Below are 19538 nucleotides of genomic sequence, written 5' to 3' on the forward strand. Positions count from 1 at the left end.
GACAAAACCTAATTTGCAAAAGAAATTTGTACAATATAAAAACAATTTCTAGGGGACAGGTTTGCTGTTTTAGTAGTCGCTGTGTCACTGTTGATGCTTTTGCAGTTCTTGCCCACTGAAAGCCTCATTAGCTTGATCAGGAGTCTGAACTCAAGGGCGTGCTGCGGCTGACCAAAGAGTGTAGGAAGAGACCACAGTGAGGTCACTTCCACAGAACTTCCACAAACGCCTGCTAATCAGGTTTGGGAAGTTAGCGGGCTCGAGTAAGGCGATCTGTTATGTGAGAACATACCACTATCAGGGTGAGGTTTATAAACTAATATACATCATACCCAGTAATGCAGGATTCATATCCAATAAAAGACTCTTAAAACATAACTTCATGCATTAGGCTGATCCACCTCTGGAGGTCCTATTTCAGCTGATGCTTTACCGACCGCTTCTGTGATCACTTGACCACAAGTAAGAGGAAGAGGTGTAGCAGTTGCCTCTGGGCTAGACACAAGCTGGAATATTGCTGGTGCTAAAAATAGTTTATGAACTTCACCAGTTTCTAAGATTCAGGGCCGCTCCAGGGAGGTGCTTTCCCATCTCTGAGTACGCTGAATAAATGATGATCTGAGCAGAATATATTCTTTGCCCACTTAGAGTTGGAGGGAAGCTGAAAGCTGAAATTTGAGCAACCAAAATCAGCACGGTAGAATCTACAGTCAACAAAAACATAATTTATGAAGGTGAAGGCTGTGGTTTTATTTTATTGTGTGAGCCCTTAGGAGGACAAAAATATATAAGCTCCCATTTCTCTTTTGCTGTTTCAGTGTGTACCCGTGTGCATCAGCTCGCAGCTCCTCTGCTTTAATGAGTCTCTCTCAGGAGTGACACATTGCCAAACACTGGCACAAAAATCAAGTAGACAAAGTAAAGCAATCCACTGAAATGTTCCTAAACTATGAAATATGATCTGGTGCTGTAAAAACAAAACATTCACAAAAGCAGAAAACTAGAATAACACAAATTCAAATGTTGAGTTAATAGAGTTCTTGTTAAGTCAGTGCATTGTACATCTGAAGCACAGCCCAGTGCGTAACAGAACTGAAGGGCCATTCACATGCTGCGTCTTTTGCACGCTCATATGTGACGAGGAACCATCAATCACAGCCGGCAGATATCTTTTCTTTCTTCCGTAAATATCAATCCACGATAAATATATGGAGGAGAAGTTAATCATTTTAGTGCAGTACTACCCAGAGCTTTACCATCTGTCCCACGGACTATTTTACTGGCTTCACCCTTTCTGTCCGAGGACGGCACAACTTCTGGTCAGCGAAACTGACACAGAGAAATTGAGTGTAAAGCTACTGTGAGGGATGTACTGTGGCGGAAATGCATTTATCTGTGTTTTTACTCTGTTTAGTTTCGTCAGTGAGGCTTTCTAGCTCAATTACCGCAGCTTCATCATCATCGTCATCGCAGCACGCAAGATTTGGTTGCTTAGAACGGCAGGCGTGACAGCAGAACAGTAGAAAAAAGCGACACAGCTGGCGTTTTCCAGCCACGTTAGCAGCTCTGTTAGGCTGTACTTGGGCACAACAGTGCTATGAGCTAAATGCTCATAAACCAAAGCGTTGGACCAATTCATGGCTCGGTAGTGGTGCTACAGGAGAAGTCAGGGATTTACCAAAGTCATTACGATTCATCCAAAATTTCATGGCAAGCTGTCCAATAGTTGTTGCCATTTTGCAGTCTTGCCAAATGGTGGACCAACTGATGGATCGACATTGTCATTCCTCGAGCCATACTGCTAGCGTGGCCAAAAACGACTCCATATAACCTCTCACCTATGTCTGAGTGGATTTCTGTCTTGAAACATCCTGTTCAGAAACCAACTGAGATGAAGCCAAATAGATTTTCTTATGGTCCACTTGTACAAATAGACGAGACCAAGGGATGTTTGGTTTGCTTATACAGTAATAGCATAATTCTGGTGAGCAGCAGGTGAGGTGTGTATAGCTGTAAGCCTTTTGGGGGTACTGCACTGTAGAGCTATGATAAGAGGGTGCTGCTGTATTACTGTGAACAGTTTGGAGAAGCTTTGTGTTGGGGCAGCTCAGCTCTAGCAATAACCGTTATCATCCTTGTTCACAGACTTTATCGTCCTCCATAAATACTGTACATGCTTTTTAATTAATTAAATACAATAAATTCAGCTTGGGCTATTGTTTGGCCATTTGTAAGACAACATAGTTGGATAAAAAGGCAAAGGATGAACAGACGGTAGAGGTTCTAAAAAACGAAAAGCAGAAAGAATCCATGTCAGCAGAAAAGTTTTTAATTGCAGGGTGAGTGCTATCTCCCAGCACAACACCGTCTATTTTCAAGGAGGCGTGATGCAGCGTACTTGACAAGTCTGTTGGGCTTTATCTCGGCACCATCTGGTCTTCCACAGCAGAAACTGGGGAGCTAATTGCACTTTTATTAGAGTCCAGCTTGAAACAAGACAAGGTTTAATTGATTTAACTGGATAACGTGTCGTACCTGTCCGACCTGCCTCTCAATTTCAAGAGAGGAGGAAGAGTTTATTTCCAAATTCCTTTTATATACCATTTGGTTTAACTGCTACACTGTTCTTACACCGTGTCCTAACTGGATGCGAGCGTCCGACTATCACGCCGTATAGTCGATGCCGATGCTTTTCTTACTCTCTTGGTACTTGTATTTCAATGCACCCGATTTTTAGGCTCACTTTCTCTACATTTTTTTCTATTGAGCTAGATTAAAAAAACACATAAACGGCAAATGGGAGCGGATCAAAACGAGGCTTCGTACTAAACTACTTCCCGTAGTTTCCATAGTTATCACTTTTGTGCCGTGTGTTTGTGTTTTGTTTAAACCATTAGTGAGGTAGCTGTTACATTTTTTGACAGGTACCTCGTCATAAAGTTTCTCTAGTGAACGCTACGCACATAAATGCGAGCATCAATGCTTGTGCTAATCAAGTTAATGATCTCATCTACCTACAGGACAATTGACCTGGTTTTCTCCCGCTGTCGGCGACACTGACAGCTCATTTTATGTAAACTAATCAGCCGTTCCTCGTCCATGTTGTGGTGCACTCTCAACGCGAGCAACCAGTAAGGACACTTCGATAGAAAACAATGTAATCAAGCTGATATTGTTGCTGACGCTGACACTCGCTCGCGTCGCATCCAGTTAGGACACGGTGTTATATAAAAGTAAAATTAACTTTTGAATGGATTAAACTTCATGTAGTAGTAGTTTGCGGTAAAACATTTCCAAACGTTGTCAGTAGGTAGTGTTATTAATGGTTGATCTTGCTTAGTATCAATGCAGTTAACATCAGTAACATAGAAAACAGAGCTTGTAGGTGCTAAAATCATTGGTGTATATACATTCTGGGTGAATGAAAGATTCTGATTGGATTAATGTCAGTGTGTCTGCACCCATGACATTTTATTTGACACACATTGTAAATGAGACTGAGATGAATTCAGAAACACTGGTGCATGTAGCCTAGATAAACTGACACTTGAGAGACAGAGCGGGGATGGAAATGATAACGGGGACGGAGAGTTCAATTGGAAAAAGTAAATTGAGACGGGTGTGGGGTGAAGTGGTGGTGGTGGTGGTGGTGGTGGGGAGGATGGGGTGGGTATGCAGCGATGTCAGTGAATTGGACAAGATTGAGTTTCTCAGCAGAAATATCTTATCAGAGATGCTGTTTCATCTAGACTGTCAGACACACATTCACATCTAGTGTATGTGTTGCAGTATTTAGATCCTTCACTCAAGTACAAGTGGCAATGCTACAATTTGAAAATACCCAAACACTTGTTTAATTCTGCTGTTTTTGTCATTCTAAATCCACAACAATATGCATAAACCACACTAAAATCAGAGATAGATAGATAGATAGATAGATAGATAGATAGATAGATAGATAGATGTAGTGAAGTAAAAAGTACAATATTTCCCTCTGAAATGTTGTGAAGTAGAAGTATAAAGTAAACAAAATGTATATACACAAGTGAAGTACAACCTCGAAACTGTACTTAAGTACAGTACTTAGTTATTTTGCACCACTCATATGTTGGGGGCAAAAATATGAACCACTTACAAGATCATAACAGAAAAAAAACAAAAGATAACAAAACTATAATCCCATAAATTAGCTCAGTTTCAACAAAATTACTAAATTCTTAACAAAAATAACATTAAACATCAAAGGCTTTGTATTTAAATGCATTACTATAAATTACAGTGTTATTCTAAATCACTCTTGATTGCTACGTTATTTACAGAAATGCATGAAACAAAGGATGTGCAAAGTATCCCTCCTCTGTATATTCTGTATCTTCTCAGTATTAGTGCACATGTAAAAAGAAAGAAAGAATAGGAAAAACTTTTTTTTCAAATTATATATTTTGGAGGTGCGGTTTTAAGTAATTGAATTCAGAGTCATTAAACACACATTGGACAAAAAAACTAAAGAAATGTGATTTCAAAGAAGCAGAATAATGATAGGTCAGTGTATGTAGGCTAGTGAAGCTCCAGCATTCAATAATTTACAGTTCCCAGAGGTGGACACTCTCTTGTATCCTACATTATAGAGAATACAGAGAAACCCTTTTTTCACCATCCTAAATATTACATAGCATATGGAGCATGCTGGTAAAGCCAGCTGTAATGAAAAGGTGGCTTATGCCGCCTCTTTCAGCAGTCTACCCTTATCTCTTTTATCCTTTACGAATACATCTAAAGCCTGCACAATCCAAGCACGGAGGACTGCATCACCATGGGATCACAACGAGCCTGTAAACTCAACACAAAAGACTACATAGTGCATAAATAATGCTCTTACTGTAAATATATTGCCATGATCGAATATGAAAGATAGACCATATTGTTCATAATTAATCGTAGAGGGGTTTTCATCCTCTGTGTCCATGGCAACAGTCATGAGATGTTAAAGGCTGGTGAGCGGGGGGAAACTGAGGACGGCCCGGTCAATGCTCCAGCGTGGGATCACAGCAGTAATAGTTGCTCTTCAGTTGAGCATTTAGCCCCTCTGATTGGCCACTGTGGCCTCAAGGCTTCCGGTCATTGAGATCATACCTGTCACTTTTAATGGGCGGCCTCGCTCCGCCAATTATGCTGCATCATACAGTACAGAGGGTTAGAGAGGGGAGCTGCAGACAGCCTCAATAAATAGAGAGAATAATCTAAAATAAGACCAGTGTTGTTGTTTTTATATCAGTGCAGTGGTGATTGTTTTTCAGATTGTACATTTCTCTATCTGCATAATCTGTGATACATTTTGATAAAGTGAGTCAGGCTGAATGTTGGAGTAGGCGGCGGCGCATTGCAGCAGTTTTACGTCAGTCAGTGTTAGAGGCACAGTGACTTCTTGACAGCTTCAGGTCTGATCTGTGCAGAGCTACAAACTGTTAAACAGAACGAGAACACCTTGTAACTTCATTTCTGTGTTTTTTTTATTTAAAGCCCTGCAGACCCTCACCGGTGTTTTCACTTATTGTGGTTGATTAGACCTCTGCTCAACATTTCCCACCCCAAACATTTTTTTAATTCACCTGGCAAAATGTGCTGCCGATGTGTGGCCAAAAGCAAGATACTGAACCCTAAATTGCTCCTGATGTCTGTGCCATGGGTGTCAGTGTGAATGTTTATCACTCCTAATGAGCAGGTAGCACCTTGTAGTGTAGCCTCTACCACTAGTGTATGAATGTGTGTGAATGCTGGCTTGTGTTGTAAAGCTTTGAGTGGTCACTAAAACTAGAAAAAATCCATTATTTTACAACGTTTTCTGCAATTTCATGATCTAATGAAAATGTATCACTGATAAAAAGTTCACCTATACTTTTGCTGTTGCACCAAGGAGTTTGTGAGTTGAAAGAAAGTTTCTATTTGCTACTTCAAAAGTGTTAATGTGTATTGTATGAATAAAGTTCCATTACATCAATACAGAAAATTGGGGCAGAGAGTGAAGAGCAGTAGGCAATATGAGGGGAAATGAGGGGGGATGCCATCCTCCTTGTTAGCAAAATGACAAAAATGCATGCTCCTTGTTAACCTGCAATCCCCCTTCTCCATCCCCTAGTAGCAGAGAGAGTGCAGAGGCAGAGGGGTTGTTTAGTTGAATTTGTTTGTCTAGTCTGCCTGACTCATTGATAATTTATCTGACTGAGGTTTGTGCAAGTTAGAATCTATGGCCCCGACCATGGCGCTGAAATATCAGTAGCCTTAAGGCCCAGACACACCAACCCGACATCAAAGAAATAACGGCAACAAAGGCCAGCAGTAGCGTCGCCTCACGTCACCTGTGTCTTGTCCAAGTTGCACTTGAACACACCGCAAAGACGACAGCCGACGACCAACTACCACGGACGTTCTGCGCCTGTGTGAGAGGAAATAACTCTCCCTACCAGCAGGTGGTGGTAGTCTGTATTCGTCACTCAAAAAGGGAAACCGGGAGACCGAGGACTGCGGCTATACAAGCCGTTGTTATGATACGTACATGAAATAAAGCGGCGTTTGCCGACCATTTTCACACCACTCTCACTCACCACTTAGCTTCATTCCAGATGGCCATGTCGTTGTGAATATATCCGTGTATTGGAATGATCAGATGAAAAATGAGAAGAGCCTTTTGTGTTTTTCCTCTTGACTTCACTCGTTGGTTTGCTTTCCTCACGTCCGTTTCTCTTCTCGTGCACTGATTTGTTTAAGCTCAACCACCAATCAGAGTGATTTCTCACACTGACGGGCGCCGCCGCCAAATCACCATGCTGAAAAAATCTGACACGGGCAGATAAGAGTCGACGATGCGGGACACACTGAAAAAAACACGGCCGACTGACGCTCACCAATAGCCCCAAACTGTCCGACGACTGACTGTCGCCTTGGTGTTTCAGGGCTCTAACTGTGCTGTGTATTGATGGTGCTGTCCGTGGTGTTGCAGTAACAGACGACAAGACTCAGTTTCGTCTTAGATCTATAATATTCTCTAAACTATGTAGCTGGGGGATATTAAAAAATACCAAAAGAGTCGTTCATGGAGACGGTTCACTAGTCGCGGGTGGTGATGATCTGAAGTGTTGTTTCTAATCCCTGTAGCCATGTTTTATCAGAGTTTTCCATTATGAATAAAACACTCTGTTTTTATCTTATAAACATTTAATTCATGTAAAACACAAGAAATGGAATAAAGTCTCCGAAGACTTTGTGCTTTATTGCTCAACTGCAGAAACCATTTACTTTGTCACATTTGTACCATTTTGATATAACATGCTTTATCAGCTTTATGTAGCCTAAAGGTCAGACCACACGGGGTTACCATCAATGTGATCTTTATCACTCCACCTAAGTTATCATTTGTCACCAGCAACCTTATAGACTGTTGAGACATGGATTTGTCTGTCCACGATTGTCAGCTGACTGGCAATATAGCTATCCCGTAAAGGTTTTATTGGGGTAACCATGGCGATGCTGAATCAAACATAATGACGGTCCATAAATTTCACCCGGTGTGTTTCATGCAAGTACCTGCATCCATCAAGCAGGTTGATGTAGCACGACAATGTTGCTCAGGGACAGCAGATTAAAATTAGACAATTCAATGCCATCACATATTCATGTTATTTATTCATGTCTATTGTACCTGTTAAATAAATAAATAGAGCTGAGTAAAGGAAGTTTGGGTTGAGTGTGCGTCACTACCTGGGAAGTAGAGACGCTGACAAATAATCACCTCTTTCTTCTGAATAACAAAAGTGTATAAGCTTTTAAATTGTTAAGCTTGGTTTTTAGATAGCTCTTTTTAAGAAAGTAAGAAAAATAAGCATATAGGAGAACGTCTTGGCTTGACAAATGTGAATATTTAGCAGCTTAATGTTGCATAGCACGGTATGAAATTGCTTTCTTCTGAGAATAATTGCACCTTTTAAAAAAAATGCAGGAGTCGATATTGCAAGTGTATTGTGTTTCGATTTTTATAGCGTAACTCCATCCCGTTTTTTAAAACTTGTGCACAGCTGAAGCACTCTAAACCTTTGCACTTTCTCACCTAAATGGGTTCTCTGCTCTCGTTTTATTTGTCTGCACTGTGTGGGTATTTACTGTAAGCGCTTTTGTCCGTCATGGTGGCTGTGAAGGCATTATGCAACACAAATAGCTTACTCCTCCATGTTGTGGATTCCTGCATGTGTGTTAGTCTGGAGATAAGTGGTCTTGGACAAGCAAAGCACTGAGACACATAATGGAGGCGGAGGCTTTAAGGTTGTATATCTGTGTGTGTGTGTGTGTGTAGAAAAAGGGGGAAATGTGAACCTGCGCCAACACATACATGTGTTTGTATTGCCTGTGCAGTCACAGATTAAAAAGAGTGTTTTTTCTTACTCTGGGGAAATTAAAGTGGCTGCCCAGAGTCCCCGGTGTTGAATAAAGAAAACACAACCACGCTTGCGGTTGTGTGAGGATCATTTGAGCCAGGTGTGTCATGCTCTGGTATGTGTATATTAGGTGTCATTTCCTCCGTTAGCAGTGTGCGCTGTCATCCGTGTGACATCAATACCATGCCAGGGCCTCTTTCTCTTCCCTCTCTCTCGACTGTTCAAACACACTGGAGGAGATTTAGTTGTAAATGAGATGTGGTGGCGCGGCTGTGTAAGCCATAATCTCAGCCAGCGACCATCGCTCTGAAGGTGTTTGCAGGCTGAATGTTGCCAGTGAGGAAGAGGCAGCAGTACTGGTCATGCATGGCTGAAGTCTGGGAAGAGACACACACACAGACTGCAGGGCCTCAGGGCAGAGAGCGATGGTTTAATGCAGTTCACACACACATTCACAGAAGGCAGGTCCACCAGTAGCAGGTGGGAACCCCAGGTTTCGGTAATGGGACAATCCTGATGGATCGCTTGCCCGACAGCCTGCAGTGTTTTTGCTGAATGAGAGGCCAACATCAGCAGGGGGTGAATGAGTTTTAAATCACCTGAGCAACCCCCCTGCCCTCATTCAGCCTCTTTCCCCAGATAATATAGTACAGAGGAGAGTGTTCAGAGGTGATTTACTGAATGTCAATCAACACATTAATTCATCATGTTTCTAATGAATGTTTCTGTTCTTTACTCAATTTTGCCACCTTGTCGTATAATCAACCCAGGAACTCCGAGTAATACATCACAATTCTCTGGCAGACTTTACTGCATGTTAATGCCTGTAATGGGACTTGTTTATAGGAATTGCTTAGATGCTTTTAGCACATCTATCATAATGTGCTTCTCTCATAGCTACATGATATTTCAGAATTTTCAATATATAAATCATATTCCAAAGGCAGTTCTTTCAAAGTATCCATTTTAATTAAATGGTGCATGAAATATTCTTTCTGTCAATGTAAAGCCAGTAGCAACAAGACTACAGCGAGTTATTGATATATTTCCGCTGCTAATTTGAGCGTTAATTAGCCAATTAAGAGCATTGTTCATGCTTGTTGTCATTATTTTTTTTAAACTGTGGAACTTTGAACTGTGGATTTCCAGAAATATTGAAATTGAAATTTATTTCGGTCTATAAATAATGACAGTTTGGGATAAAAGAAAAGAAAACCAAATTGCAGACATCAAAAAAATATCAGTAACCTCCAACAAAACAATACAGTAGAAAACAATGCAACATAGATAAGTATGATATGAACATGTCATTCTTATTATACATTTTAGATTTGTTCATTCAATTATTTTAACATTTTTTAAAGCTTACAAAGTGTGTCAGACAGTTTCAGTTCCCTACAACAAGGGGTGTTAATAATTAATCGTTAACTAACATGAAGAAACTAAACTAATTGACGCAGTGGAGAGTTACTGGGAAAGTGGCTGCATGTGTCTACGACAATACACGCAGCACCGTGGCCGCTAACTCTCCGGTACGGGTGAACTGGGGACTCAGTTGTCTGTTTTGCTCATACACTGCAGCTGGTGATAAATGATGGTTTAACCTGTTTGTGCATCAGCTTATTGTTGCAGCTTGGCGGCTTGTTAACACTAAAACCAAAGCACCGCTGCATGAAACGCACTAATCTCGTCAGTTAACGGTTAATAATCGGTTAACGTTTTAAAATCCACCATACCATAAATATGCAGTTTATATCAACTGATGATAGCGGACAAAGTCATCAATGGCATTATTAGATAATGCAATTACCAGGATTCTTACGGGAACAGTTTGGCTAAATTAGATTTACATTTCACTCTCAATGCTTGGGTGGGTTTGTCAGGTACCAAGTTATATCCCCGAGTGATTTTATTTAATCCCACAGGATCCATTTTAAAGCTTCACATCTTTAAATTGGGTCCTATTGGTCGCACAGAAATCTAGATTAAAAAGGAGGAGACTTTGGAACAACCAGGGTTCAGGCTTTCTAAACCTGTGTTATCTTAAAGTCTGTTTATGACTCTTATTATCTAGTTTTTCCTATTAGCTATAAGTAATGTGTTTCACCCTTTATAAAGTACTTTTTACAGATTGTTTCTATAGCTGATCTTCTATGATATATAAAGACTAGTATCAGTCATTGATGAAGCTGTAGTAATAATGTCACATTGACACTTTACTGTACTTGATTGCACTTAATTAAAGTGAAGTGATTACAGCTCGTCTACCTGTTTGACTGTACAAACTAACTATCTGCTAATGAACGTACTCATGTAATTTATACATGACAGGCCCTTCAAGAGAGATGTGCTCTGTGCTTACTGGTGTGGAAAAACAATGAAAGTACCACACTGAGCCAATTAGTAGAGACATCACTGAGGAGAGTTTTGGTGAAAAATGTTTTTTTTTTTTTTTACCCATCTACCTATACTTAAAATGGTCCACCTGAAATCTCTTTAAACTGTCATTTCAGAGCTAATTAATGTGAAAATGCCAAATGAGGGTTATCTTTCAAAGCTGTTTTCACACATCTAACAACCTGGGCTTTTTCTCAAGGACACACAGGACATTTTCAAATCATTCATAACCACACTGTTTTGCTTGGCTGCTGTTTTTTCCTGTTTTACCTCATAGCAAAAAAGCTAATTAATATTCTCAGTTTGTGCTATAGAAGATGTTTATGGTGATAAATAAAACATGGTGTTGTATTATTGCCTCCAGAACAGCACCTTTTGTAGCTAGTAGGGATTCTTTTAAACTCAAGGACCCTTCAGAGGAACATGTATATGCTGCATGGGACCTTGTTTGTGGACTCTGATTGACTTAAACGGTCTGAAACCATTCACTCTTCTACTCTATTTATGAATTAGTATCTGTTTACAAGAATGTAAAGGTGTGTGTGTATTATATTATATTAACTCCCACTCCTGCGGGAAGCGGCACCGACTGAGAGCGGGAGAGAATCTGCCCTGTTGGCAGTAACTGTGATTACTCTGAGCAGCATGCAGGGGAATGAATTACAATATTATATATATGAATACATTTCTTGCTTTTTCCCTGATGGTCTGAATAAGTTGCTAAATCTAGCAAGAAACTCCCCAAGGTGGCAACACTGTGTGTGTGTATGTGTGTGGCTTATGGTCGGTTACTGTCTGTGCCGTTGTGTGCGTGATGTGAACCATCGTGAAGCGCATGTGTGTAAATTTGACCGGCACATAATCGGCTGTATCTGAGACTGATCGACTGAAAATCGGCTGATTCTAGTCACCGATTGATCGATCTCTAGTAAGTATTAGAATTGTTTAGATTAATCTTAAAGCAAAAATGACCAACGTCTTCTGGTTCCAGCTTCTCAAATGTGATGGTTTGTGCTTTTCTATGTATTATATCGTTGTAAATTGAATATCTCTGGGTGTTGGACTGTTGGTCGGACAAAACTGTTCATTTGAAGACGTCACATTGGACAATCATTTTCACTATTTTCATTCATATTATAGACTAAACAATGTTTTAGTTAAAACAATAATTGATAGATTAATCGATAATAAATATAACCTTTAGTTGAAGTCCTACTATCTTCTAAACCCATCATATTATGTCTTTTTTTTCCAGATATTCCGATGGCCCATCGCCAGCAGGCTGGATGGAAACGAGATGCTGGAGATCCAAGTGTACAACTACAGCAAAGTCTTCTCCAACAGGTGAGGTTGTACCGCTGCTCCTAGATTGTCCTTAAAGCACATTTACCACACCAAACAGCATTTCAGAGTAAACTATTTGTGGCTTCAGTGCCCTTCCTGCCTTCCTGTCACAGCCTGTGACCAATTCAGACCGACACACGGCGCATGTTTCTCAGATGAAGGAGAATAAGCTTGTATTCCCCGAGAGCTTGTTCTAAATTGATTCAATTGTGTGTGTAACGGACTGCAAACCATAGAACTGGCCGTGAATGAGTTTCACTTCAGGAGGGAATGAAACTACATTAGATCCTCAGTAATGGGCACATTTGTCACTTTACAGTTCCCAAACAATCATTATGAAAAGCACACAGGATGCTTTAAAGGGGTGGGAGTCACCAGAGGCCCCACGATATGATACGATAAATTATCACGATACTTATAGGTCCAGTGTGTAGGCGGTATCTAGCGGTGAGGTGAGGAGATTGCAGCAAACTGAAGCCTCTCCCGTGTACCGAGCATGTTGGAGAGCTACGGTGGCCGACGCGAATGTCCCTCTCTAGAGCCATTTGGAGCAGAGCCAGTACGTAGAGTGTGTGTGTATGTGGGAAGTGAGTGGTGAAGCAAGAGAGAGAGAGCAGCGGCGACAGGAGGGTGTAACGTTATTGACTCCGACCCAGGCAGGAAAAGTTAACAGAGTTTGGTTTGTCTGTTCTGGGCTACTGTAGAAACAAGGCAGTGCAACATGGCAAACTCAATGAAGAGGACCCGCTCTCTATGTAGATATAAACGGCTCATTCTAAGCTAACGAAAACACAACGATTCTTATTTTCAGGTGATTATACACTAAAGAAAACAGAGCTAATTAATATTATATTCCCTTTCTGCTAATAGATCCCCCTAAATGTTACAAACTGGTCCTTTAAGTCACCCTACGATCTTATTTTAAACATTTTGCGATATATGCTGAGTATTGCGATAAGATATATTGTGACATATTGCGATTTATAAAAAAATGTTAAACTGCAAATTATGCAGTTTGTCAACATCTGTTTTATCTAATAAGATACAGTTTTCACTCACTGTTCATCTCAGAGTTTTCATTCACATATCTTGAGGTCAGAGGTCAAGGGACCCCTTTTGAAAATGGCCATGCCAGTTTTTACTCGACAACATTTCGCGTAACTTTGGAGCGTTATTTTCCTGACAAGCTAGTATGACATGGTTGGAACCAATGGATTCCTTAGTTTTTCTAGTTTCATATGATACCAGTATCTTCACTGCTAGCTTCAATACGGAGCGCGCTACAACCTCTGAAAGACAGAATTGCGTCAGGGCTTGTTGGCGATACAATAGTGCCATGCAAAATATCGCGAAACTATGCAGTATCGATTTTTTTCCCCCCGCACTTAGTGCTTTTGTGGAAGGTGCAACTGGGATCACATGTTGGATGTTTGTTATGCTGTAATTATTTCCATTATGTGTTTGATATGATACTGGTTTATTGATTTTTTTGCAATTCAGACTAATTTTGCTGATGTGGTTTGTATGTTTTTACTTACAAATCCCAAGATGACGGAAGCTGTATTTCAATTACGAGCCATTTACAGTTACATTAACGACCCGAGTGCTCTTCAGCAATGCACTGATGCTCGAACCTGCTTTGATGGATCTGCACAGCACTCAAATTACTCCAAAGAAATCATTTGTGCAGAGGCGATGGTGGAAACTAGCTAATTAAGTAATATCCTTTTACACCTCCTCCTTCTCATCTTCTTCTTTTTCTTGTTTTTCTTAAGTGTATTTTGTTTCTTATTAGTTTCCCTTGAAGTGCGTTTAGCCTCTGGCGTGTCCAGATCTGATAAGACGTAGGCTGGTTGTGCCAGGAAGTCCGTCCGTCTCCTGTGTCCATAATAAATCCAATCAGATCATTACAGCTGCTGCGTTTAACTGATTGGCCGACCGGTTGATGTGTCCATACTGAGGACACATTATGTCGCCCACACAGTCATTTAAAACTTAGTATGGTTGTCTCTGTGTGTGTGTGGGTGGTGATGTACTGTATGTATGTGTACCACTGTCTTTATATTCGATCTGTGTGACCTGATCTTGTCCGTGTGAATATAGCTGTGTGTGGATGTGTGTTCTGTACGCGGTGACACACTTCTGAATGATTCTCACATTCCTCTCAGAGCCGGTGACAGGTGTGCAGACAGATGTTGTATCAGTTTTACGTCAAGGCAGCTCTCAACGGTCACCATGATTATTTCTGGTGCCACTGTGTGGAAGAGGAAAAACAGAAACAGGGCAGCCACACGGCAATTTACAGAAGGTCAGAAAGTGGAGGACAGCTCAAAGTTTGCAACCCAACTAGCCCGATAATATGATAGACTGAGTTGCCATTTCTCTTCATTATTCTGTAACGTTAATGAGAACAAAGCAGTGAATCAGAGTAATAAAACATTATTGCTGAAGCACAGAAACATCCCAAACACAGCCAAATGAGAAGAAAAGATCAAATACAGGCAGAGGGCAGGGTCTCTGCAGATACAGACACCAACACACACTTCTAGTGGGTCATAAGTGATGATTGCCAGGGATTATTTTTGTATCAATTCATACATTGTTTTGTTTTTTTAGAAAATTCCTTATTCCATATCATACCTTTAACTAAGATAACATAGATAACATTCTCTCATTCTTCTTGCTTACAAAGCTCTGATTGGCCTGGTTGTTTTTCTGCCAAAAAGCACAACATCAGAGTTTGAATCACTGGAAAAATGGAGAAACGGGCAGCAGTCCGGAAGCAGTCTTTCATCATTCTGTCGTGGCAAACCCAAACAACGAGCACTCGAGCCAATTAAAACATATGTATAGTACTTAGCAGTTTTGTGCACAGAAATGTTGGACTCCAGAGAGAAAATTAGCAAGAAAAAGACCATGATTTAAACCATGATGCAGTTAAGAAACTTCTTCATCCACTCACTGCTTGATAATCTCAAATGCACATGCACATACACAAGCAAAATATACAGTAAAACACATAAACTCCTGCATGCAAAGACACTTACCCGCACACATACACACTTACAACACGACAGGACACAACAGGACACGACCCGGCACTCATTTAAGTTGGTAAATAATTCAAGATGAGTCATAGCTTGTGCTGTTCTCACACCTGCTCCATATGTCCACAAGCAGCATCATTACCAGGGTAACTGATCTGCTTCATCACCCGCTGCACCAACACACTGTAAAGCCAGCACTGTAAGGCCAGTGTGTCACACTGCGCAACCATAAGTGCGATCGCATTACCACAACTACAAAGAGAAAGCGATGATGCGGGATGGCCTCTGTGCTGTAGTGGCATATAGACCATGTTTTATGTCCTGTTTTCCCCTGTGGCTGAGAGATATGCTTTTATATGCTGCATGCTGTGTGAGTACACTGTGTGTGTTACTGAGCATTGTATATTCAAGGTCTTCAGCCTGATGTCCTTGGCTCCCGGAGGGTCCATGGAGGAGTATCAGGGGGTCATTGAATTTCTTAATGTTATTTTTTAATCGAATGTTTTGCAGCAAGCTCACTGCTGCATGGTTAGCAAAACCACTGGCCCCAATTTACTACCTTGCAATTGTCACAATGAAACATAAAGTAGTGGCCTCCATGAAAACTTTCCAGAGTAAAATCCTGTCTCACAGTGTTATAAACTGCTGTGCAGGCTTAAAGTGTCTGATAAGCCTTCAAACATTGTTGTATATGATTCTTTTTAAATAAGAAAGCTTTACATTGATTCATAAATCAAAGGTTAGATCCCAGGGGATTCTAAATGCAAAGCTCAGATTGAACACTGACTGCAATAACTACATCTGGTTGAGACACCATAGCACCCTCATCAGCAATTTTAGTCAGCAAGTCTGTGTTTTATTTATGTAATGTTGTGTAATTCTCATTGTATGGTCCCAAAGAAACCACTCATTTTGTCACGACAAAACCACAACCAGGCTGTTATTTTCCTTAATAAGGAGTTTGTACAATCACAAAATCGTATGCAGCTGTATTCACATTTGGTATATGAGAATGAAGATGAGGTGTTGGCTAGGGCTGCAACTGAAGATTATTTATTGTTGATTAATCTGTTGATTATTTTCTCGATTAATCGATTAGTTGTCTGGTGTATAAAATGTCAGAAAATGGTGAAAAATGTCAATCAGTGTTTCCCAAAGCTCAAGATGACATCCTCAAATGTCTTGCTTTGTGCACAACTCAAGGATATTCAGCTTACTGTCATAGAGGAGTAAAGAAACCAGAACATATTCACATTTAAGAAGCTAGAATCAGAGAAATTAGACTTTTCTTTTCTTTAAGAATGACTCAAATTAATTGAATATCAAAATACAACTAATCAATTGATTGTTGCCGCTCTAGTGTTGGCGATGTAGCTCGCTGGGTGTTTGCGACTTTCCTGTTCACCCTAAGATTATTATCAAACAAGATGAGAATGAATTAAAGTCAGACTGAGGTGGTGTCGTCTGAACGTCAGCCCTGAATACTAAAAACTTTATTTGTTCTGTTCCTGCTCTTCAGACAGAATCACTTACACAAACACACATCAGAAGAATATGTATTTTAAAATTCCGCTGTTGTACAAGCTCTGTGATGTCTTTTGAAAAGCTCTACAATACTTTTAAACTACTTTCTTTATTGCTTTGAGAGTGAGTATACAATTTCAATATGTTAGACTTTTTTTTTCTCCAGTTTTATCTTTTAAATTGGCTTTGAACTTTCCGGGAACCAGTTTCCTCTGAAGCGAGATAAGACTGTTTACAATTCACATGGAGGCTTTTTGCTCATACTAATCTTCCTTTGTCTTTCTCATCTCCTGGTCTCAGCAATAAATCAAAACATGCTATTTATTTGTATTCCCTTCTTGAGTTTCTGTTTATCTTTATGGTTTTCATATAGCCGCAGGACATTGAATTGTAGCCCGGTAACAGGCTTTCCTGCCTCAAAAGTGTCCTTCCATGTTGTACACATTGAGACTCAATAATGTATTGCTTGGGCTTAAAATGTAAGCTTACAAACACAAGCCTGTCACTTTGTCGAATTGTATCTCGGATGTAATGTTACTGCTTCTAACCACATGACGCATGACATGCTGATGGACACTGACAGAGAAAAACGAGTCTTAATAGCTTTTTCTATTGTTTGTGGTTAAGGAAGTCTATTGTTACTGGAGTATTGATTGTGTCCATGTGAATCAATAGATATTCATCTTTGAACACCAGTGAAAGACACATTCTTCTTATGTTTATATCAGTGTGTGGACACCGGTGGGGGGCAGTGCTTGGCAGAAGCTTCTTCTCAGCCAAATCACACACACACACACACACACACGCGCACACACGCACACACACACACACACACACACCTACCTGTCAGCTGTCACATTTTCATTTCACACTGTCCTCCAGCTGAGTAGAGTTACCAGCAGCGGGGATGGATTAGTGCAACCTCGAGAACAACTCTATTTGACTTGGAAAAATATTTTACATTTCAAAGCTGTGCTCACCTCCCCTCGATGTCACCCGAGCCGGAGAGATTTCGTCATAGTCACGCCTCGATTTTGCAAAAAAAAACTGGAGGCACACAAAGAAAAATAATACAAATTGAAAGGGAAGGGAGCGCTGAATTATAAAGCAGATGAAAGTACATTGTTTGCAGATCTACAATCAATAATGAATGCCACCTTTTGAAGTGCTAAAAAGTGAGCCAGAACATGATAGGCCCTGCTCAGTTCAATTATTCAGCACTTGTACACGCGTGACAATGGCTGAAAGGAAATGACAGACCATTTGATGGACATATTGATCACCACTGTCTATGGAAGGAAAGAAGGGATTATACTGCTGTGGGTTAGGATTTACAGTGACACCACTAAGAGGTGCAGAAGTTTCTACTCAACTTCAAGGGAAAAGTTGAGTGCAGAAAACCATTAATATCCTCATAGACTCTGCTGGAGTCATGTCATGGAGCATGGAGCGATTCAGGGGGGAGCCTGGCAGACATGCACCTTCACAGAGAATGCATCTGCCAGCGCCTGAAGGGAAGCACATCACTTTCTTTTTCATAGCTGAGATTCAAAGTGAAGTCAAGTTCTGAAATTCTAAATTTACCTCATTATTAAGTTTTGAAGTTCTGCTGACAAATGTGGCCTCACTTTCAACTGTACGTTGAATTCGTCACCACCAACTCCAGAGGAAAGAAATTGTGTAAGTGAGGACAGAGATGGAGATAAAGACGAAGGGAGATAGACAAGAAAATGCATTTACTGCAGGAAATGCATGTGAGATCTGGCAAGATCTGAAGAGAGCATATTGACAATACAAAAACTGCTTTTTCAGGAGGAAAAAACTGAACATGAGAGTATCTTAAACTTATATCTCTTCTGGCACTGCATGTACTCAAACTTACAGTGCTTGTTCAGCAAGGTGCACGCTGTACCAAGTGAGCTAAGGCCTGACACAGATATGAAAACTCTTGTGGAACTTATGTCCAATCAACAAATTTCAATTATCAGAGTGTTGTGAGGAGCACTGCCTTTATGCTCTGGCCATACTGCCCGCGTCAGCAGTGCGTGCATCGCGGAACCTTTTGCTTCTTATTTGGGCGTTCATGTTAACAGGTTAGAGCAGCCAGCTGTGTGTCTGCTGTGTTTCTTCTAGAGATTCGAGGTCTCGCCTATTTTTTCTGCGTGTCGGTGATTCACAGCAAAAATACTGTGAAAATGACCTTTTGACCATATGTTGACATTATACCAGCAACATTACTAAAGTTTCAATGTCTGTATCTGTAGAATATGTCACAGACATGAAAAAAGTAAATATTCATTTTTAACTCACCACTTCCTGTTTCAAAATAAAAGCCCCCTTAGAATTTTTCTGTGGACAGAATCCCTTCATTTGTTAACAAAATGCTTTTATTCTGATTCTTATATTTGCAGAACAGTGTGGTAGAAAAAATGCAGTGACTTCCTCGGCTCCATAAATTCATAGATAGAATTATGTTTGATAGAGTACCGGCTTTTAATTGTGGATTATTATTGTTATTATTATTTACAAATGAGCACACACTTCTTAACCTTTTTTTGTCTAAATTAGATATAAATGACATACAGTAAACAATTTAATGAAATGGCCATTATGAAAGGCTAACTCTATGTAGAAAGAACCGGCTGGCAGCAGGCAGAGCAGCAGAAATGCTGTCTGTGTCGATACGACACGTGTGAGAGATGGAGCAGTTCAACGAAGTAACCTCACATGCTGCTCACACAGGCAGCGTGTTCCGGGCGTTAAAAGGGATCATCGGGACTTTATGACCCGACACAGGATT

General features: G+C 40.5%; 1 protein-coding gene across 11 annotated transcripts in view; it reads left to right on the forward strand.

The window, feature by feature from the left end:
• Window positions 1-19538, forward strand: part of otofa (otoferlin a) — a 96258-nt gene that overhangs the window by 13607 nt on the left and 63113 nt on the right. For all 11 annotated transcript variants that reach the window (XM_037749988.1, XM_037749987.1, XM_037749994.1 and 8 more), the window contains exon 3: window positions 12079-12167. In XM_037749988.1, the coding sequence (XP_037605916.1) occupies window positions 12079-12167 (89 nt within the window). The remainder of the gene's footprint in view (window positions 1-12078; window positions 12168-19538) is intronic.

The sequence above is a fragment of the Sebastes umbrosus genome, chromosome 18 (assembly GCF_015220745.1).
Source record: "Sebastes umbrosus isolate fSebUmb1 chromosome 18, fSebUmb1.pri, whole genome shotgun sequence".
Taxonomy (NCBI): Eukaryota; Metazoa; Chordata; class Actinopteri; order Perciformes; family Sebastidae; genus Sebastes; species Sebastes umbrosus.